General features: G+C 41.7%; 2 protein-coding genes and 1 long non-coding RNA gene across 6 annotated transcripts in view; 1 reads left to right on the plus strand and 2 right to left on the minus strand.

Moving 5' to 3' along the window:
- Positions 1-10627, minus strand: LOC148884781 (low choriolytic enzyme). Its single transcript, XM_089020568.1, has 11 exons — positions 10493-10627; positions 4149-4326; positions 4036-4068; positions 3890-3961; positions 2773-2816; positions 2623-2692; positions 2411-2525; positions 2124-2296; positions 986-1067; positions 268-389; positions 1-193 (listed from the first exon to the last, which is right to left on the minus strand). Exons 2-11 carry the CDS (start codon positions 4198-4200, stop codon positions 30-32), a joined length of 927 nt encoding a protein of 308 aa, XP_088876694.1. The 5' UTR covers positions 4201-4326; positions 10493-10627; the 3' UTR covers positions 1-29.
- scarb1 (scavenger receptor class B, member 1) lies at positions 9770-21691 on the plus strand. Of its 2 annotated transcripts, none has more exons than XM_089020567.1 (13): positions 9770-9927; positions 12131-12291; positions 12614-12755; positions 13680-13883; positions 13969-14064; positions 14972-15087; positions 15169-15335; positions 15793-15911; positions 17502-17575; positions 17731-17782; positions 19322-19471; positions 19600-19660; positions 21251-21691. In XM_089020567.1, the coding sequence occupies exons 1-13, from the start codon at positions 9808-9810 to the stop codon at positions 21256-21258; spliced, it is 1470 nt and encodes a 489-aa protein (XP_088876693.1). In that variant the 5' UTR covers positions 9770-9807; the 3' UTR covers positions 21259-21691. The 2 variants fall into 2 exon arrangements, with proteins under 2 accessions (XP_088876693.1, XP_088876692.1); XM_089020566.1 differs by lacking the exon at positions 9770-9927 and adding an exon at positions 10513-10802.
- The window catches only part of LOC148884783 (uncharacterized), a 9123-nt gene continuing 5516 nt past the window's right edge, over positions 19389-22995 (minus strand). For all 3 annotated transcript variants that reach the window (XR_016118284.1, XR_016118282.1, XR_016118283.1), the window contains exon 5: positions 19389-19523. This is a non-coding gene — a long non-coding RNA (uncharacterized LOC148884783). The remainder of the gene's footprint in view (positions 19524-22995) is intronic.

Here is a 22995-nt window from a genome sequence, read left to right on the forward strand (position 1 = left end):
TTCAAGCAATGACACAATGCGGATTTTATTTAAACAAAAGAGTCTGTCACGCTGTCGTTTCTGGTGCCCGCCAAGGGCGATTGTGTGGTATTTTGGGAAAGGCCTTTGATGTCGTACACGTGCACATTGAAGACGGGCGCAGGCGTGGCTTCAGGTTCCCACCAGTAGTATTTTGGCACCTTCCTCACTTTGTCTTGATCAATATGGCGGACAAGTCAAGTGGATCTGGAATGCCAGCAAGCTAACCGGGTCCAAGAAGGAACTTACTGCATTTGTATAGGAGACGAACTCTCTGGATGTCAGTGGTTGTCATGGTGAAGCGTTGGCCCATGTTGTAGTCTTTCACCTTGGCTACGATGGTGGGCTGCCCGTTAGCTGAGAAGAAAGTGCTGTGTGTGTGTGTGCCCCCCCCCCCACAGTAAAATCAGCAAAATTTCAACTGAAGCATGCATGAGCTCGCGTGTGTGTGTGTTTGTATGACTAGTCTTGTGAGGACCACTCACATTTTATACCATACGCAATGAGGATATTTTGTCAAGTGAGGACCTTTTGGTCTATATAGGCATCTGATAAAGTTTCAGGCAGGTCCTCACAAATTCACCCAAAATGATTTTTTTGGTGTGTATTTTCATTTCACATGGATACACACACTTTTTACACACTGTGTGTGTGTTTATGTTTGTGTGTGTGTGGTTAATGAGAGGAAAAAGTTCACACTACAAAAAGTAAAGGGATATTTTAACCAAAATCACAACAGGGGTGAGGACTTTGAATGTACCCATTCAGAAACCTCACCCCTGCTGTTATTTCAAGTTCAAGTCCACTTTTTTATTTCTTTGTTTTTAAAGAAGTTGAAGTGGGAAATGGGGTGACATTTAGTGTTCAAATGTAACACTAGTTCTTCTCCAAATTTGTGGTCCTCACTCCTTATCTGGAGTTATCCGGACCTCGCAATACCATTGAAACAGGAATGTGTGTGTTTTACCTGCCGTAGTGCATGATGGAGGGCAGGTCATACGGGAGCTGAAAGGTTTCTCCCATTCGGATCTGGAAGTTTTTCTGATGTCCTTGAAAATTAAAAACAAAGGCTGGAGTTGATTGACAGCGGCGCAAGGCACTATTTAATCATGATGCGAGGATGAATTCATCCAAGGGGTTCGGAAAATGTTCACAGAGGGATTTGCTTTAAAGTCCAACCATTGCCTCCCGACAAGTTGTGTCCATAATTTGTAAAAATCACTTCAAATGACTTCTACTGAGCGCATTTTACAAAGATTCCACCGCATATAGCTATATTTTACCTTTTAAGACATGCGCTGAATATTCAGGAAGTCATGTTTTTGAGTTGATGACGATTCCCTAAGTGACGTCACGGAGGGAACGCCCCTGACCGAGAAAACGACACACAATGCATTTTGGGTACTTTGTTTGGTCTGAAAACTTGGTGTTGATGGCGAAATTAGAAGGAAAACACATAAATAACGCGATGGTGAATCGTATGTTGCACCTAGACTACTATTTGATACTAGTTGACACAAATTCCCAGCAGAAAAATCAGCCTATTTCCAGCTTGGGCGCCATCTTGTGCATTTTCTGGGACGCTACATTGGAGTCATGATAGCTGGAATTGATACGCAAGTACTTCTTTAATCGATTGCAAACATTTATGCTTTCCTCTTCAGAACTATTTGAATCATATTCATAACTGGATGACTAACAACAAAGCATCTTCTCCCAATCTGAAATTGATTCTAGAGCAAGCCGAAGACGTCCTGGCGTGACGCCACAAACAAGGGGGCGGGACCTTGTGAAACGCGCAATTTCCTGGGTCATTTTGAAGTAGTTTTGGTACACTAAGTCATTTTTATTGGTGTTTTGCATTTGACTAAAAATATCAGCCTGCGTGTTTTGGGTATTTTAGATGCTATAAAATGTTTTTCTGATGTCAGTTAGGAAACAAAAAAATGGTGTCGCTTGCCCTTTATCACCAAGCGCCCGTGCAACTGACCCATTAACTGGATTTTTATTTTAGAACCCATTTTTTATCCACTACCTAAAAAGCCGTCTACACGGATTGTCACCACAGCAACCAGAAAGTTGCGAGCATAAATCTTTTGTCAAACCTCGCATGATGTTGTCAGTCACAATGGTGATGTATTTATCCCGGTCCTTCCTGGTGTGCTCGTGGTAGAAGCCCAACGCGTGGAGGACCTCGTGGATGATGTTACCCACGGTGCAAGTTATGCCCACGTGCAATTCCTGCTGACCCCCCATGAAGCCCACATACGAGGCGCACCTAAAAAGACACATTGATATTTAATTCCTGGAATTTGTTTAGCTGATTTGGCACGTTTTCACTTGAAGTGTTGTCTTACAATTGATTTTGTAACATTAAAATTATTTGACGCACCCGATGCCGACTTTGAAGTCGATGTAGTCACGCTCTCTGGTGCGCGGGTAGAAGACCAAGCAGGTGTGGAGTGAGATCGTGTTCAGGGCAGTCTTTATGTCGTTTCTGCGGTACCCTGTCAGAAGGCCGCCGAGTTAGCATTTAGCTTGTGGCACAAAGGTTGCCAATGCTCATGTGTGTGTGTGTGTGTGTGTGTGTGTGTGTGCTCTCACGCAGGATGGGATCAATGGTGTACGGGATGTGTGTTGAAGGCCAGCGTCTGTTCACTGCGTTCCGGTTATACTGCAAGAGAGAAGGCAGGCAACGTTGTCAGTTGCTCATTTGAGTTACAAAAAAAAAAAACAAGTGTGGCAAATACTCACTGGAAGAAGGATGTCACCTTCCGTCACCACTTCATCCACCAAGCCTGTCCAAACATTTGCATAACGGCAGGTTTAATTTTTTTTCATCGCTATTTATCATCACAACATACTTCAGTTGTTCATGTAAGATTCATAAAAGACAAAAGCATTGCATGCCATTAACCTGTCACAGTTTTTCAAACTCTGAACACATGAACACAATTGACACAAAAGGCATACTTTGCCGCCATTAACAGCAATTACTATTATCTTGAAATAATACCACCCGCAGCCCTCTTCCTGTATTACAATTATAACACTACAAGAAGATTTTTTCTTCAGTAATTTCCTCACTTAACAACCCCTCTCATGTAATGTTACTTTTATTTGTGTAGCAAAAATGTTAAATACCAATACATACATTAACTACACTTCCAGCTACTCTTCTACTTCTACTTCCAGCTGCTCTGCCCCCAAACTCTGGAACTCACTTCCTCCCAACATTCGTAACATTGATTCTCTTCCCACCTTCAATTTCCATCTCAAAACCCACCTATTTAAAATTGCATTTTCTGTGTAGCTCTCTCTCTCGTTTCTATTTATAATTGTATTTTATTTATTGTATTCTATTTGTGATTGTATTTATTATAGTGCCTATGCATGTTTGTGACTGTAAAGTGTCCCTGAGAGCTTTGAAAGGCGCTTAAAATAAAATGTATTATTACTTCATTTTGCTAAAAAGCAATGTTTTCCTCCCTTCTTTATACGTCAACAAAATTAGCACACTCTTACAGGAATGGACGACTTTGTGTATAAAAAGACACAAGAGCATACATGTTACGTTTCAAAAAAATAATAAATCGGAAGATTTTCGTATTCGCGACTGTGTGGTAAGTGTTACACTAATGTGTGCGTTACAAAAGTGTAAATTCGAAGTAAATAAAACGAAAAATACGTTGATAGTTTCTTATACATTTAATTAGTATACAAACGTATTTTTTTTGTGCACTTTTTGTTTTATCTGACGACCAAATCGTGAGACTTAACACGTATGCAAAAGTGACTTCCTGCATTCCGTAGTCGAAAGTGGTCATATTGGGCTGTGAAAAACGCAGAAAAGGAAGAAGCGTTTACCTACCAACGAGCGTCTCCGGGTTTTTCTTGGTGTATTCGAATGCATTTGCGTACCCGACTACTCTGGCGATGAATTCTGCATGGAATGAGCGAAAACGCCATTAGCCAAAATCACCTTCGAAAGCTCACATGCTAAAATGCTAACAGTACCTTTGTAGTTGAACGGGAACGGCAAGCAACGGCCTGAAAGAAAAGAAACGTCATCAAAATGTTATTTATACGGTGGAATAAAAGCCCAATAAGTTGATATTTGCGACATTTACCGGCATGCGGAAGGGTGGCCCAGCAGAAAAGCGCAACAAAGGGAAGCAACATGGCGACGCCAGCTCGTTAGTGACAGAGGCCTCCACCTGTGGGCTACCTCGTTAAATGACGTTTTGCTAATTAACACTGGAGATTGCTCCCTCTCGCCCCCTGCTGGTTGGTTGACTGCATTGCAAGCTGTTTGAAAGAATTGGGATTTGTAACAGTCGCTTACTCTTTGTTTAAATATACACATGTTGAACGTGTTGAGTGCTTCCTAAAAGTTTGGGAAATAATCATTTCTTGTGCAAACGATTTTTGACAAAAAATAGGTTTTAATGGGGAAAAAAGTGGCAAACATAAAAGGCAGACATGGTTAGTACAGTGATACCTTGGCTTCCGAACCTAATTGGTTCCCAGGAGAAAAGAGTGCATGCCAAAAATTAATTTCCCATCGGAAACCATTAAAATGAGAATAATCCGTTCCCAGGTCCCCATAAAACATCATTTTCTAATTTTCTAAGCCTTAAAACTACACAAAATATACATTATTTTATGTATAATAAATGTGCTATGGTATTATAATTAAAGAAATAAACTGCACTGTATAATAAAGTCGTTTTATTTACTTTGTGATGGTCGTTGATGGCTTGATGGAATGGAGTGGCCGGTTTCCTCAATATTAAACATTTGATGAGGAACGTAGCCTTCTTCTTTCACCATCTTGAGGAATGATCCCTTGTAGGTGCTTTCTCTGCGATAATTTTACCTAGTTCCTCATCAATTGTGTTCTGTTTAGCTGGGTTGATCGCTTTTTGCATCAAGTGGACAGATGGCTTGTGCGGGTTGTTTATGGAGCCTGATTGATGGGATATTTTAACCTTGCAGTCTACACTCTGCCTTTGAACTATCAAAGTTGAAACTGTCACTGTCGTCTGCCTGTCTGCTTAATGTTCAAACCACCTCCCCCCACTGCTGCGTTCTTGACCAATCACGTGGCTTTAACCGACAACTGGGGGCGGGGAATAGAGGACCAAAACAAGCCGGCTGCCATTTTCTCGTTAGAACGGGCTCGTTCGCAAACGACACATCACTCATTGTGGCAGCTCCGTGTGTATCCCGAAAAATAGTTTGTATGCCAAGGTAAAATTTTCATCAATTTAACGTTCGTAAACCGAAAAGTTCGTAAACCGAGGTATCACTGTATACGTTTGAAAGGCTGCTCAAGACATCCGCCATGTCTTCCATCAGAAGTGCATGAGATCCTCGCCCGACTCCACTCAGCCTTCCTCCGTTTCCGCTGCTTTTTAAAAAAGAGCAACCATATTTCACGGCACATTTCACATGCGCCGCCTCAATGACGCTCTGGTGGTTTCAGACGGTTGACGTTGGGCGAAGGAAGCGGCCTTTTTTTTTTTAATTATTGGCAATGGAGTTTGCACGCGGGAGTTATCTGCTGTGCGTCACGAATTTCGAATGTGGCTCCGGAATCATCTGCTCTCAGATGAGAATGACAAAAGGCCCATTTCATTTGACTACAACTACTTCCTCCCTAATGTTGAACTGAGGGAAGACACCACCTCACCAAAATCGTCGTGGAGAATCTCGTGGCTACTGGAATTTGCTTTTCTTTCTTAAAGGACAACCGACGCCTGTGGACAAGTTGTGTCCATAATTTGTAAAATCACTTCAAATGACTTCTACTGAGCGTATTTTACAAAGATTACACCGCGTATAGCTATATTTTACGTTTCAAGACTCGTGCTGAATATTCAGGAAGTCTTGTTTTCGAGTTGATGACGATCCCCTAAGGGACGTCACAGAGGGAACGCCCCTGACCGAGAAAGCGACACACAATGCATTTTGGGTACTTTTTTAATCTGAAAAATTAGAAGGAAAACTACATAAATAACACGATGGCGAATCGTTGTGTGTCACAGCCAATTGCGGTCACACACATGAAGAAGGTGTAAGTTGACCTAAATTCCCAACGGACAAATTAGCCATTTCCAACGGAGCTTGTCAGCCATCTTGTACATTTTATGGGCGTTACATTGGAGTCCACACGCCTCAAAATGACACGGAAGGACTTCTTTAATTGATGTCAAACATTTATGCTTTCCTCTTCAGAACTATTTGAATCATATTCATAACAAGAAAGCATCTTCTCCGAATCTGAACTCTCTGAAGCCATTGTTTTGATTCTGGAGCAAAGCAGTGTGTGACCCATAGTGATGTCACGAACAAGGGGCGGGACTTTCTGAATCTGTCCAGTTTTCGAGCTCATTTTGTGGCAGTTTTGGGACACTTTAAGTCATTTTTATTGGTGTTTTGCATTTGACTAAAAATATCAGCCTGCGTGTTTTAGGTATTTTAAGATGCCATAAAACGTTTTTCTGATGTCAGTTAGGAAACGAAAAATGGTGTCAGTTGTCCTTTAAGCCTGAATAAGGAAGGCATGGAGCATCCGCACCGTCAGATGAGCGAGTGGGACGAGCGTCATGTGCGCAGTATCCAAAAGAGGAGCCCTTCATTATCAAAATGCCGCATCCGTGGAGAAAGATGCTGAGGTTTTGCCTGCAACGGCTGACACTTGGCTCTTTTGTGCATGTGCATTTTGTTGGTCGAAAGCATGTGACCAGGCAATCGGGCCGACAGCGAGGCTTCCTTGTGGCGCATCCGAGGAACGGGCTTCCGTCACACCGCCGCAGACTTTGTCTAAAGAGTCCAACGTAATATCATTCATAATTCTATAGCATAATAATAATTAAAAAAAAATCAATAATAATAACAACAACAATAATAGTAATAATAATAAAATATTAAATAATTAATAATACTACGATCATAATAATCCATTTCATTTCTAAGCGCCTTTCAAAACTCTCAAGGTCACTTTACAGTCACAGGATAAATTTTTCTGTGGGTGAGCAGCGGCAGCCATACACGCCAGCGTTCACTCAACCGGGAATAACTCAAATAGAAAGCTAGCTAGCTAGCCAATCGATAGCCAACAGATACCTAGCTAGATAGACAGCCAGCTAGATAGTGAATCGATAGCTAGCTAGATAGCTAGCTAACCAGACAGCCAGAGCTAATAGATAGCAAATAGCTAGCAAATAATAATAATAATAATAATAATAATACATTTCATTACACGTAAAAAGTACAGACGACGGCTGAAGAAACCTTCTCATCGATGGACCACTCCTGTACGACTGAGAACTTACACAGACGTATTTCATTACACGGCAAGTGGACGTTTTCCGACGCCAATACATTTCATTATCTAGCTAGCTATATAGCTAGCCAGCCAGATAGCTAATAAATAATAATAATAATAATAATCCATTTCATTTTTAAGCGCCTTCTTCTACTACTACAACTACTACTATCTCAGCTGTCTTCGGGCACGAGGCGGGGGACATAATAATAATAATAATAATAATAATAATAATAATAATAATAATAATAATAATAATAATAATAATAATAATAATAATAATAAATTTAATTCATAAGCGCCTTTCAAAACTCTGAAGATCACTTTGCAGTCACGGGATATATTTTTTTCTGTGAGTGAGCAGCGGCTATAACTCAAATGGATAGAAAATCTAGTTAGCTAGCAAGCAGCTAGCTAATAGACATAATTATGTTAGCACCCCGGCTTGTCATTGCAACGACGCCATTGGAAGAATGTATTATGCTAATAAAGTTTTCCAACAATTCAATGTAACTGAGATTTTCAGCTCGCTACTCGCCAAAAAAATTAGAACATTTCCAAGAATTTGCCCTCAGATGTCGCTAATAGTAGATAATCGCTGTATCGCTATCCCAAATGGGTCACGCCGAAAATTTGAAATATGTGCGTGGGGGGGGGGGGGGGGGGGGGGGGGGTAAGATGACTTGGTGAAGGGAAAGTAGCAAATCAGGAAGCAACCTATTGTAAAGAAAGCAAAACATGTCCTTCCTGAAGTCAGTTTTTTTTTTTCAAATAAAAGTGGGCACATCCGTGAGCTAGGATTTAATTTTATAACAGACGGCGTGAGAACATTTTCAACTACATGTTTTGCCCATTTGAAGTGAAAATTCCTTTTTTTTTTTTTGTCAACGCGACCGCTCCTGTGAAAGTACGCTTATTTATGTTACCACAACATATGTCCACAAAGCCCAAAGAAGAAAGCTTTCGTTGCATTTGAGGTTAGTCATCTGACTTTAACGTGATTTCCTTTCTTCCAATCAGCAAAGTTCCACAAAACAGAAGAAAAAAAAGGGAAGAGGATTTTTTTTTTTGGGGTCTTATGGGCATATTTATGACCTCACCACATTTCACCACATCCGGAAGGCACGCGCACAGAATCAGAATCAGAATCAGAATACCTTTATTCGTCCCGCAATGGGGAAATTTACAGAAGATATTAACAACGTTGCATTTGTTGTTGTTGTGAGTTAAGCAAAATGGGTACCATAGTCAAAAAGACGACCATTGGAACACCACCATTAATTTGATTTCTTTGTTTACGAAGCCCTTGGCTTACGAACTTTTTGGTTTACGAACGTTAAATTTAGGAAAATTTTACCTTGGCACACGAACTATTGTTTGGCATATACACGGAGCTGCCACAATGAGTGATGTGTCGTTTGCGAACGAGCCCATTCTCCAAACAACAAAATGGCTGCCGACTTTTTTTGTCCTCTATTCCCCGCCCCCAGTCTTCGGTTAAAGCCACGTGATTGGTCAAGAACGCAGCAGTGAGGGGAGGTGGTTTAAACATTAAAGAGACAGGCAGATAACAGTGAGATAGTTTCAACTTTGATAGTTCAAAGGCAGAGTGTAGACTGCAAGGTTAAAATATCCCATCAATCAGGCTCCACAAACAACCCGCACAAGCCATCTGTACACTTGATGCAAAAAGCTATCAACCCAGCTACACAGAACACAATTGATGAGGAACTAGATAAAATGATCGCAGAGAAAGCACGTACAATGGTGAAAAAAAAGGTTACGTTTCTCATCAAGTGTTTAATGATGTGGAAACCGGCCACTCCATTCCATCAAGCCATCAACGACCATCACAAAGGTAAAGAAAACGACTTTATTATACGGTACAGTTTATTTGCATATTTGACAATAAAGCTGACTTTGACTTAATTATAATACCATAGCACATTTATTATATATAACATAACGTATATTTTGTGTAGTTTTACGGTTTAGAAAATTAGAAAGCAGAAAATGATGTTTTATGGGGACCTGGGAACGGATTATTCTCATTTTAATGGTTTCCCGTGGGAAATTAATTTTTGGGATACACACTTTTCGCCTTACACACTCTGTCTGGGAACCAATTAAGTTTGTAAGCCAAGGTATCACTGTATAACTGTTATCTTTTAGTCCACACTGTTAATATTTTATAAGTTGGCTGGTGATTACTTAGCAATGCGACCAATCGGAAAGTGTGCTTGATGAATTACGACCAAGCAGAAAGGAATTTGGATCAAAAAGGAACGTTTTTGCTTTTTGGAGGAGAGAATCTTCCTGACAAATTTAGCGGTGGCTCCTCCTTGCAGGATGTCTTGGGCGAGGCCTGCTGCCTGCCGTCTACGGCGGCCTTCCTATAAAGCTGACGGCCGCGACAGCTTCTGTCATTTCGATATCTCTATCGCTCCTGTTCCAACATGGGCGTGGACAAGTCCAAGGTGGCCTTGGGGTTCATGGTGGCCGGAGTTCTCACGGCGCTATCTGGTATCATCCTCATTTTTGTGGGACAAGCGGTCATGAAGGACCAGATTATCAAGGTATTTGTGAAAGTGTGTTTGAGTGTGCGTGTATGTGCGCATGTCGTAGGATTTTGAAAAGTAGCAAGTGTAAAACTGTTGATCAATTGTACATGTTTAAAATGTGGTAAACTTGTGTCATTTTATGTGATTGTCCCTCTCAAAAAAATCGATTTAACACATCATATAAAACCCACGCAAAATGGATAGATAGAAAATCGATTAATTTAATTGAACATGTTTGAAAATGACTAAACTGGTGTAATTATATCCTATTGTCCCCCCAAAAAAAATCTCAATTTAACACATATAATATAAACTCACATTTACATTAAAATTTATACATAGAACATTATAAATAAGTCAGTAAGTTCTCCCTAAAATGTTAGCATCGGGGACAGTTCATATTTGAAGTGTTTTTTCAAGTGATACCGCCTCACAATCGAACGATTACGTCGGAGATGAGGGAGCGCAACATGGGTAAACTACAATTCCCAAAATGCTTTGCGGTAGAGGTGGAGCAGGATCAGCGACCCAAACGGTGTGATTACAGGGGGTATAAATGCGATGGAGGACGGACGAGTACCTCAAACTCGTCCGCCCGAACGCTTTCAGGTGGGAGTTGAGGCATCCTGTACATCGGCTCGGCGTTCAGAATCACGAACGCGTCTTCAGCCGGCCCGTGTGGCCGTTAGCAGCTAGCAGGGTGACAGTTAGCATCCTGCCAAACAACAACAACAAGCGAAAAAAAGTGGGAAAAGGGGAACGCGGCGGCGATGGCAGTCAAAAAAAGCAAAGTGGCACTGAGCTTCATGGTCGCGGGGGTCTTCGCGTTGATATTCGGGACCGTCCTAGCCATCGTGGGTCCGCTCATTATCGATGAGCAAATTGTTAAGGTGAGACCCGCGTTCCCGATGCACGTTGAACGCCGTACTGGTGACAAAGTCCGGTCGGCCGGCGACACGTGAACGCAACAAATTAATCACGTCGACGATTTGTCCTTTTCAAAAATATATTTTCTAATACATAACTTTATTCGCTTTTCATCCCTTTCTATTTCATAACAGTGTATTTTTCAGTCGGGGGTTTCTTAATAAATCTGTCATTTGATAGTAAACGTTATATTTTGCTTGTAATCTTTGCATGTGGATGATTGACTTGAATAAACATCAAAAATAGATGTTTAAAAATGGTGGTCAAAACCATTCCTTTAAAGGACAACCGACGTCTCTGGACAAGTTGCATCTATAATTTGTAAAATGACTGAGCGTATTTTACAAAGATTCCACCGCATATAGCTATATTTTACGTTTTAAGACTCGCGCTGAATATTCAGGAAGTCTTGTGTTTGAGTTGGTGAGAGTCCGTACGTGCCGTCACCAAAGGAACGCCCCTGACTGGAAAAAAAGACACATTGTAGCAGTCCTTCCATCACGTCAATGTACTTTGCTGTACTTGTTTGGTCTGAAAACCTCGTGTTTCACCAAAAAGCCGCCAGAAGAGGGCGACCAAGCTCCATGGAAGGACTTTATCAGCCTGTGGAAACAGGCTGACGAATTCCCTACACGGCTTTGTTGCCATTTTCTGCCTCCCTTGGGTGCGACATTTCCCAGCACCGATGCCTCAAAATGACACAGAATAGATTCTTTAATCGATTGCAAACATGTATGCTTTCTTTTTCAGAACTATTTGAATCATATTCATAACTGGATGTGTAACAAGAAAGCATATTCTCCGAATCTAAAGCCATTGTTTTGATTCTTCAGCAATGCAAGACGTCTTGGCGTGACGTCACAAACTGGGGGCGGGACTTTCTGGAAATGCCCAATTGGCAGCTCAATTTTTTTTTTTGCAGATTTTGGACACTTTAAGTCATTTTTATTGGTGTTTTACATTTGAATAAAAATATCATACTACGTGTTTCGGGTATTTTTAGATGCTATAAAACGTTTTTCTGATGTCAGTTAAAAAACAAAAAAGTGACGTCGGTTGCCCTTTAAATATGGTTGATTTTGAAATAGACAAATGCTATAATTATTCAAAATAAAACATGGCACTTCATGGCTCCATTGTTTTCATGGAAGAACTTGTAAAGTGTTTTAGTTATTGTCAAGTCAGCCTTTTGGAAATATCTTAATCAGTTCTTGAATCAAACTCTTATCAGCTGTTTTTGTTTTCATTCATACGTCAGCCCATATAAATCTGACACGTGTCATGAACGCAGAACACAGTGATTGACCCGAAGAATGAGATGTCGTACCAAATGTGGAAAGACGTGCCGGTACCGTTCTACATGTCCGTCTACTTCTTCAACGTCCTCAACCCCAAGGAAGTCTTGAACGGCGAGAAGCCCATGTTGGAGCAGCGAGGCCCTTACGTATACAGGTCAGAGTTCGTCTCCACACGCACCTTGAAACGTTGCCTATATTCATTCACACATGAGAGAATAGACTCATCTTTTACTATCAAAATTTCATTTTTTTTTCTCCCCTGTTTTGAAGTATTTAGGAGGAGAACAAAGCATCTCTAGCATCTGATTAATTCGGGAAAGCGCCTAAATAACAATTAGAAACTGCTTTTGGAAGCGATATAACTGCAAGAATGGCATATTTGTTTAGTTATGAAGAATTCTTCAATTCAAACGTCATACCATAAAATCATGACAGCGTGTGTAAGTGACCTTGACGTGTCATCTGCGCTTGCGCAGGAAGCGCATTCAAAAGGACAACATCACGTTCCACGCCAACAATACGGTGACCTACCGGGAATTCCGAAGCTACTTTTTCGAGCCCGACATGTCGGCCGGAAGCGAGTCCGATGTGGTTACCATCCCTAACATGCTGGTACTGGTGAGTACCATGTTGGCAACTCCACGGAATGTCTTAAAAAAGGACAGTAGATGTAAAGTGTTTGATAGTGGAGTGCTATGAGAGGATTGAATCATTTGAAAAAATAATACAGTGATACCTTGGCATACGAACTTAATTGGTTCCCAGACAGAGTGTGTATGGCAAAAAGTGTGTATCCCAAAAATTATTTTCCCATAGGAAACCATTAAAATGAGAATAATCCGTTCCCAGGTCCCCATAAAACATAATTTTCTACTTTCTAATGTTCTAAAACTACACACAATACACCTTATTTTCTGCATAATAAATGTACTATGGAATTATAATTAAAGAAATAAACTGTACTGTATAATAAAGTCATTTTATTTACTTTTGTGATGGTTGTTGATGGCTTGATGGAATGAAGTGGCCGGTTTCATCAGCATTAAACACTTGGAACGTAGCCTTCTTCTTTCACCATCTTGAGGAATGATCCCTTGTAGGTGCTTTCTCTGCGATAATTTTATCTAGTTCTTCATCAATCTCTCTGTCGTCTGCCTGTCTCTTTAATGTTTAACCCCCCCCCCCCCGCCCTCACTGCTGCGTTCTTGACCAATCACGTGGCTTTAATCAAAGACTGGGGGCGGGGAATGGAGGACAAAAAATGAGTCCGCTGCCATTTTCTTGTTAGAAGAACGGGCTCGTTCGCGAATGACACATCATTTATTGTGGCAGCTCCGTGTGTATCCCGAAAAATAGTTTGTATGCCGAGGTTAAATTTTCAGAAATTTAACGTTCGCAAACCGAAAAGTTCGTAGGCCAAGGGGTTTGTAAACCGAGGTATCACTGTAATTCTGGTCAGTTTTAGTAGATGACGTCTTTGGCCATGTCGGCTGACTCACTTTGGGGCCTGTTTGAGTGACGTGTGGCGCTGGCGTCCCTCAGGGTGCGGCGGTGATGATGGAGAACCTTCCATTCGCCATGCGTCTGATGATCAGCGCCACCTTCAAGGCGTTTAAAGAAGGCGCCTTCGTCACCAAAACGGTGGGGGAGCTCATGTGGGGCTACGAAAGCGGCCTGGTGGACTTCCTCAACAAGTACCTACCAGGGATGCTGCCCTCCTCCGGGAAGTTCGGACTGTTCAGCGAGGTGAGGTTCGCTACCGCCACCGCCTGGTTAACCCCCCCCCCCCCCCCCTCCTCTCACAAATGACACGCATGATAATTTTTTTTAGTTCAACAACTCCGACTCGGGCCTGTTCACCATCTTCACGGGTCAGGATGATATCCGCAACGTGCACAAGGTGGACTCGTGGAACGGTCTCAGGAAGGTAAACCGACGCTGACGTTAGCTTGCGCGAGCGCCTGGAACACAAAATAAATGGTGATGATGACATACATTGAAACTGAGATATCGGGCTTGATCATTCAACACAAGGTTGAATATTAACATTAAGATATTAGAATTTAGATTATTGTGACATAAGCAAAGTGAGTAATATTAGCAATGATGTGTTCACACTCACATTGCACTTTGCGTATTTTCACATATAATAATAATACATTTCTTTCATGAGCGCATTTCAAAACTCTTGAGGACACTTTACAGTTACAGGATAAGTTTTTTTGTTGGTGAGCAGTGGCAGCCACACACGCCACAACCCGGAAGTAATTCGGCTAGAAAGCTAGCTAGCTAATAGATAGCTAACAGATAGCTAGCTAGGCCTTCACTCAACTTGGAAGGAACTCAGATAGAACGCTAGCTAATGGACAACTAATAGATCGCTAAGTAACTCGGATAGAAAGCTAGCTAGCTAATAGATAGCTAATAGATAGATAGCTAGGCCTTCACTCAACCCGGAAGGAACTCAGATAGAAAGCTAGCTAATGGACAACTAATAGATCGCTAAGTAACTCGGATAGAAAGCTAGCTAGCTAATAGATAGCTAACAGATAGCTAGCTAGGCCTTTACTCAACCTTTTGTGATGTATTATTGACATACGTGGGTGGTTCTGGTCCCCATTAACACCAATAAACGGGGGGATTACTGTATTTCTGTGTACTCATATGAGCATTTAAACTATTGACGCTTGTTATTAATCAAATTAATTTTTAATCGACGTTCAACTGACTGTTCCGCAACGTCACCCGCCGTTAATTGACACGTATGACAATACGCGCGGGTTTACGTGACGCCATGACATCCTGTCCGTATCCACACCGCCGTTTGTTGACAGCTCAACTACTGGCGGACGCCTCAGTGCAATATGATCAACGGCACGGCGGGTCAGATGTGGCCGCCATTCATGACTAAACGTTCCACGCTGCCGTTTTACAGTCCGGACGCCTGCAGGTTCTCCTTGCCGTTTTACGCCATAGCGCACTTTGCCCTTTCATCATCATCATCATCATAATGATTATTATTTTTGGGCAGGTCAATGGAGCTGGTTTACCAGCGGCCGGGCAGCTTGAAGGGCATCCCCTTGTACCGCTACGTGGCGCCTAAGACGCTTTTCGCCAACGGTAGTGACTACGCACCAAATGAAGGATTCTGCCCCTGCCGTCAGTCGGGTCTGCTCAACGTCAGCAGCTGCCGCCAAAGTCAGTCATGCCCACCGCCACGTGTGGATTTGCATGTTTTTGAGTATGAACTGGGGAAAAAAAAAAAAAAACTTTTATTTTTCTCAATTACGTGGAGACTAACTGACCAATCAGATCCTGACTTCACACCCTTTTCAGTTGTTTTCACATCTTGCTGTTTTCCCTCTCCGCTTCCTGTCATGGGTGATAATAATAATAATAACAATAATAATAATAATAATAGTAATCCATTTCATTTAAAAGCGCATTTCAAAACTCTCAAGGTCACTTTAGTTACAGGATTAAGTTTTTCTGTGGGTGAGCAGCGGCAGACATACGCGCCAGCGTTCACTCAACCCCGAAGTAACTCAAATAGATAGAAAGCTAGCTAATAGATAGGTCACTTTACAGTCACGGGATAAGTTCGTTGTAGATGGAGTCAGACCTGATGCATTCTTCTCCTTTTCTCTCGGTTCAGATTCCCCCGTGTTCATTTCGCATCCTCACTTCTTCAACGCCGACCCGGTCCTGCTGGACTTTGTGCACGGGCTCCATCCCAACGAGGACCAGCACGGACTCTTCATCGACATCCACCCTGTGAGTGCGGCTGTGAAATGTTATCTTTCGTTAGATAAAATAAGCACTTTTATGGGACGGGGGGGGGGGTGAAAATATGTCAAGAGATAAAAGTTGTGCGGCGTCATGCAGACTTTGTGTTTAGTGTAAGGGTCACTTTTTTTTTTTTAAACCATCATTTGAACAGGCTGAGGTTAAAGTTCACCGGAACACCTTTCTGTAGAAGTCAACAACACATTAAAAAATAATTGGTACAATATGTACTTAAATAGTTGCCGTTTCATACTTGTAATCGCCCTCCTTTGCCAGGTTACACAAACACAGATATAGTTTGATTGTTGATAAGAGTATTGCCGATAAGCTAATTGGATAATGCGTTTACAACCACATTCAGATCGATATGACTCCTATAAATTTTGTTGATGATTAAAAAAAAAGTTATCGTTGTCATGAAGACGAGAAGGATAATTATGGGCCGTTGAACTTGTTGCAAGCGTTGGGGGGGGGGGGGGGGGGGGGGGGGGGGGGGGGGATGAACTCATTCACTTCCAGACGATGAGCAAAAATATGTCCACTCTGGTGCCAGGGTTTTCCCTCAAATTCCAGTACCCACAGAAGATTGAGTTTTAGGACTTGAAAAACATTCAATGCAGTTTAAGAAATTGTAGACTCTTATCTTTCGTCAAAAAAAATAGTTATTTCCTAAATTATATGGGTCTGGAGTTATCTGATCTTGAAATGAAGGCGGCTGTCCAAAATACAATGCAATACATACATATTGGTTTGTATAGTGCTATGAGGGAGAAACAAAGTGCTTATGGCTATCTATTTTCGATTTATTCACTAGCTATTAGCTATCTATTCGCTAGCTATTCACTAGCTAGCGAGCTTGCTATTTATTTGAGTTACTTCCGGGTTGAGTGAACGGAATGAATTGGATTATTATTATTATGAAAAAAGGGAAATACTGCGCCTTGTGGGTAAGAAAAAAAACATTGCCAGAGGCCATGGCCAGCGCTTTATCGGCACCCAAGCATGAAAAAACAAAACGTCATATTTTCAATTCCCGATTAATAATCAGCTCTTCCATTATTTTTATTTTATATTTATGTTATTATTATTATTTATCATTGCATTTATGGTTTTATTGTTCTCTCATGTTTATTGTGTGTCCTTGGGTGCTTTGAAAGATGCTTGTAATTAAATGTATTATTATTATTATTATAAATTTGTAAATGGCAGTGAATGAGTTCAGACTGTTCAAATATTGCAGCTTCCCAAAGGCAACGCACAGGATCAAAGGAAATGCCATTTTGGCCACGCCCACACATTCCCAGAGAAAAAAAAATTGAACCTGAACAATTAACGGCTCATTGCTAAGTTGCTAACGCTAGCCGGCGTGCGTTGACGAGTGAAACATATGTGAACGCAAACAGGGAAAGAACAAAAAATGGGCAAAACAGGAAGTAGCAATCACACCCAACGATCGGTCTTCCTCTCTCACGATTGTGCGACGGGCGAGGGAGCGGTCTTTCGATGACATGAAGCTATTTGACGGCGCTTTTTGCATGTCCCGCGTGTCTCGTTAAAACGTTTTTTTTGTCTTTGCAGAAAACAGGCATCCCTCTCAACGTGTCCATCCGCCTCCAGCTCAACCTTTACATCAAGCGTGTGTCAGGAATTACGTACGTCTCTCCGCTCCTTCGCTCTTTTTGTCCGCCTTTTGTTTGCCGGCGGCATCAAAGACACTTCCTGTTTGCGACCTTGTCGCCGAAGCGGCAACCATTCATCTTTTTTTAATCCGCTTTTTTTCCCCTTTGTCTCTCTCGTTTTCTTGCAGCGAGACTGGAAAGATGCCAGAGACCATCATGCCCATGATCTGGTTTGAGGAGGTGGGACAAGAGATAACGCAAAAAGTGTTGGGAATTGCTCGTAGTGGAAATCTCCACTTTTGATTGGTGTCAATTTGCATCTTGTAGAAAGAAAACAAAAGTAAAACACATGAAAAAATACATTGGCAATGGTCCACAAACTGCATCTACATTTAAAGGACAACCGACGCCTCCGGACAAGTTGTGTCCATAATTTGTAAAATGACTTTAAATGACTTCTACTGAGTGCGTTTGACAAAGATTACACCACATATTGCTATATTTTACGTTTTAAGACTTGCGCTGAATATTCATGAAGTCTTGTTTTCGAGTTGATGACGATTCCCTAAGTGACGTCACGGAGGGAACGCCCCTGACCGAGAAAGCTACACACAATGCATTTTGGGTACTTCTTTTCATCTGAAAACACTGTGTTGATGGCGAAATTAGAAGGAAAACTACATAAATAACACGATGGTGAATCGTTGTGTGTCGCAGCCAATTGCGGTAACACGCATAAAGAAGGTGGAAGTTGACACAAATTCCCAGCGGACAAATCAGCCCATTTCCAACGAAGCTTGTGCGCCATCTTGTGCGTTTTCTGGGACGCCACATTGGAGTCCACACGTCTCAAAATGACACGGAAGGACTTCTTTAATCGATTGCAAACATTTATGCTTTCCTCTTCAGAACTATTTGAATCATATTCATAACTTGATGAGTAACAAGAAAGCATCTTCTCCGAATCTGAACTCTCTGAAGCCATTGTTTTGATTCTGGAGCAAGGCAGTGTGTGACCAATAGGGACGTCACGAACAAGGGGGCGGGACTTTCTGAATGTGCCCAGTTCCAAACTCATTTTGTGGAAGTTTTGGAACACTTTAAGTCATTTTTATTGGTGTTTTGCATTTGACTATAAATATCAGCCTGCGTGTTTTGGGTATTTTAGATGCTACAAAACGTTTTTCTGACGTCAGGAAACAAAAAAATGGTGTCGGTTGTCCTTTAAGTCTCTCATTTACAGACGCTCCCCAACTTACGACCGTTCGAGTTACAAATAACTATACATACGAAAATATTTGCGGGAACAGTATGTCGAAAAATGTTTGGACAGAGATAAGTTAGATTTTGTATTGCACACTTTTTTGCACGCTGAGCTCGCTTGCGATTGGCTGCGTTTGTGGAGGAAATCCTCTTCCCAATTGACGCTCCAGGAGGACGCGATGCATAACAAAAAGTAATGGCTTACTGATGTTGTCATACTACAGGCGATGTGAATTTAATTTACGACTGTTATAGTGTCTCTGTTTGATACTTCCCCGTTCAGTGTTTGACTTCAACATACATTCCATACAAAATATAGCACTGAAGCAACTTACGAACAAATTCAACTTAAGAATGACCGCTCGGAACGTATCTCGTTCGTAAGGTGGGGCGTGTCTGTACTTATGTGCTAATTTAAAAAAAAAAGGCCTTACCCGCTGAATCGTAGCCACGAGTGAGGGTATTCCCAACACAAGCCGAGTGGACGCTGGTGTGAGTTGACGTTTCTGTCCTCAGAGCGGTTTCATCGACGGACCCATTTTGGACACCTTCCGTACCAACCTGGTGGTCCTGCCCGCCATCATGGAGGTCATGCAGTACAGCTTCATCACACTCGGCCTCGCCACAATTGTCGTCGCCGCTCTTGTCAGGCACAGGATCCGTAAGGTAAGGGTTGCTGTGATTTGTTTTTGGGTTTTGGTCATCAGACGTTTCACATCTGGAAGTACATCCAAATTTGATCGGTTGCGATCTTCAAATTCTTAAATTATGAGATGCTGTGCTTGTCTTTTTAGGCAACCTATGAAACTGCCAGTCAGGGTAACGATGCCTCGAAGAAAAGCCAGGGAGACTCGGGTAGGTACACAAACACACACACACACATTCCTGTTTCAATGGTTTTGTGAGGTCCGGATAACTCCAGACAAGGAGTGACCACCGTTGCTGATAAGTTTAGAGAAGAACTAGTGTTACATTTGAAGACTAAATGTCACCCCATTTCCCACTTCAACTTCTTTAAAAACAAAGAAATAAAAAGTAGACTTGAAACTGAAATAACAGCAGGAGTGAGGTTTCTGAATGGGTACATTCAAAGTCCTCACCCCTGTAGTGAATTGGTTAAAATATCGTTTTACTTTTTGTGGTATGAATTTTTTCCTCTCATTAACCACACACACAAACATAAACACACAGTGAGTAAAAAGTGTGTGTATCCAAGTGAAATGAAAATACACACCAAAAAAATCATTTTGTATGAATTTGTGAGGACCTTTCTGAAACTTTAACAGAAGCATATATAGACCCTCTAGAAGCCTTTAGAATGAAAAACTTGAGGACCGGCCAAAGGGTCCTCACTTGTCAAAAACGTCCTCACTACGTATGGTATAAAATGTTAGCGGTCCTCACAAGACTAGTCAGACAAACACATACAGATTTGAATTTTAGGTCAGAGCAATGGCACTTTGACAACAGTGGAAGAAGGTGGATGGAAACCGGAAAAATGCAGATTGGCTTGCAGAAATGTCAGGCCGAATGCCAAGAAGGAGCGTCGGCAGATGGGTTTTTAATCGGTAGGCGGCGACCGGTCGCTTCCTGTATGCTAATACGAAGGGAAATTAAAGTTAAAACAAAAGCACAGGCATTGGTGTGGCACACGTCCATGTGTGCAATTGTTCTTGGGGATCTTTCTGAAAATTCAGGCTCCTAAAACCTTTTTTACTTGGAAAACCTGAAATTTTATATGCCTAGGGACAACAATAAAAAAAGCCTGTGAAGACTTATTCTGCCATTTTGATTTGAAGTCTTTCCACAAAAGACCATTTTGAATTTTTTTTAGTTGCTAAAAAATTGAAAGCAGTCATGCTGGACGAGTTTTGCTTTGGGAGACACATGCAGGAAAACTTAGCTATCGATTAGCTAGCTTTCTATCTATTTGAGTTACTTCCAGGTTGAGTGAACGCTGGCGCGTGTGGCTGCCGCTGCTCACCCCCATAAAAACTTATCCTGTGACTGTAACGTGACCTTGAGAGTTTAGAAAGGCGCTTTTCAATTAAATGTATTATTATTAGTAATATCATTTTTATTATTATTATCATCATTTGATAGCTATTTGCTATGTATTAGCTCTGACTGGCGAGCTAGCTCTCTGGCTGGCTAGCTATCTACCTAGCTATCTATTCACTATCTAGCTGGCTGGTTATCTAGCTAGGTATATGTTGGCTATCGATTGGCTAGCTAGCTAGCTTCCTATCTATTTGAGTTACTTCCAGGTTGAGTGAACGCTGGCGCGTGTGGCTGCCGCTGCTCACCCCCATAAAAACTTATCCTGTGACTGTAAAGCGACCTTGAGAGTTTTGAAAGGCGCTTATCAATGAAATGTATTATTGTTAGTAATTATCATTTTCTCGCTATTTGCTCCTTCATGGCCGCGTTGTTGTCTTTTGACAGACAAGTGAAAGGCGGCACCGCGTCCCGCCAGGCCGAGATGACCGCCACGACCAGGCCTACACTCACTGACGTGCGCACGCACACACCATTCGTCTCCCAGCACCCCTGACGCCTGACTTGTTGTCGCCGTGGAAACAAGCACAGGTCAAAGTGACGTTCATGAAGCCCGGCCGCCGTGACCCGTGCCCATTTTGTCCGCTGATTGGGCGCGGGTGTTTTCCCTTCTACGGCGGGGGTTGAGATGGTCGTCATGGAGATGAAACACAACTGCCCTATTTTTTTTTCGACTTTTAGAAAGTCGTTTGCAGGGGCCGTGACATTTTCCACAAACTCTTCCACGTCAATTTGACTTTGTTCTTCCTTTTGTATGAACCGTTCCTATGGATTACATCCTGTTTTGTGCACTGAAGTCACAATAAACATGATGTAATAACAATGGCACCATGCCAATTGAAATGCATGTTTTTTTTCCCCCCCGAATCGTTTACGAAGACGGATAAGTTAGAATAAAAAGTAGAGCAGAAGACCCAAAAGCGGAATTTGCCCTCGTTATCAGACGCTAACGCTGATTGCCGCGCGCACGTATTGGTTACTGCATAACTTCAAGGTCTGTGTCACAAGGTGAAGAAAAACAATTTGTTGAAATGAAACTTTGCTGTGTTTTGACTTGTCATGTGATCAGAGCAGTTCCACTCGCTATCACGGGGTGGCGCTGTGTAGCACTCTTAAATAATAATAATAATAATAATAATAATAGCGTTCACTCAACCTGGAAGTAACTCAAATAGCAAGCTACCTAGCTAATAGAGTGAACGCAGGCGTGAATGGCTGCCGCTGCACACACAAAAAAAATTCTGTGACTAAAGTGTCCTTGAGAAATTTGAAAGATACGTTTTTCTGCGGGTGAGCAGTGGTGGGTGAGCAGCGGCAGCCATTCGTGCCAGCGAATACATAGCAAATAGCTAGCAAATGATAATAATAAAAATAATAATACTAATAATACATTTCATTGATAAGTGCCTTTCAAAACTCTCAGGGTGACTTTACAGTCAGGATAAGTTTTTCTGCAGGTGAGCAGCGGCAGCCACACGCGCCAGCGTTCACTCAACCTGGAAGTAACTCAAATAGATAGAAGGCTTAGAAATTAATTGTATTATTATTATTGTAATAGATAGTTACATAGCTAAATACCTAAGAGATAGCTCGCTAGATAGCTAGCCAGCCACCCAGCCAACAGGTAGCTAATGATAATAATAATAATACATTTCATTTATTAGCGCGTTTCAAATCTCTCAAAGGTCACTTTACAGTCACAGGATAAGTTTACCTGTGGGTGAGCAGCGGCAGCCACACTCACCAGCGTTCACTTAACCCAGAAGTAACTCAAATAGATAGATAGCTAGCCAGCTCGATAGCTAGACAGCTAATAGATAGCTTGATAGCTAAATAGCTAATAGATAGCTTGCTAGATAGCTAGCCAGCTAATAGGTAGCTAATATTAATAATAATTTTATTTATAAGCGCCTTTCAAAACTCTCAAGGACACTTTACAGTCATTTTAACTTTTGATTAACTAAAGTGGTTCAACGTGAGTTATAAATTACGCCATTTTGAAGTCCCACACTGGCCCCGCCCCTTTCACTCATTGATTGGCCATGGGCATACATCCTAAAAAAATAAAATACATTTTAAAAATGCTACATTTGGAGGCCATTTTGATGCAGTTCAATATGTTAAAAATATGT

The sequence above is a fragment of the Hippocampus bargibanti genome, linkage group LG18 (genome assembly GCF_051943395.1).
Source record: "Hippocampus bargibanti isolate YZ-2025 linkage group LG18, ASM5194339v1, whole genome shotgun sequence".
In the NCBI taxonomy this organism is placed as follows: domain Eukaryota; kingdom Metazoa; phylum Chordata; class Actinopteri; order Syngnathiformes; family Syngnathidae; genus Hippocampus; species Hippocampus bargibanti.

Bases quoted from the DNA above. Each gene is read 5' to 3' on its own strand.
- LOC148884781 (XM_089020568.1), bottom strand. From the start codon at position 4,200: ATGTTGCTTCCCTTTGTTGCGCTTTTCTGCTGGGCCACCCTTCCGCAT. The intron at 4,069-4,148 runs GTAAATGTCGCA...CTTTTCTTTCAG, and splicing joins GGCCACCCTTCCGCATGCCG to GCCGTTGCTTGCCGTTCCCG. The intron at 2,297-2,410 runs GTGCGTCAAATA...GTGTCTTTTTAG, and splicing joins GACTTCAAAGTCGGCATCGG to GTGCGCCTCGTATGTGGGCT.
- scarb1 (XM_089020567.1), top strand. From the start codon at position 9,808: ATGGGCGTGGACAAGTCCAAGGTGGCCTTGGGGTTCATGGTGGCCGGA. The intron at 15,088-15,168 runs GTTCTCCTTGCC...ATTTTTGGGCAG, and splicing joins TACAGTCCGGACGCCTGCAG to GTCAATGGAGCTGGTTTACC. The intron at 17,783-19,321 runs GTGGGACAAGAG...TTCTGTCCTCAG, and splicing joins CCATGATCTGGTTTGAGGAG to AGCGGTTTCATCGACGGACC.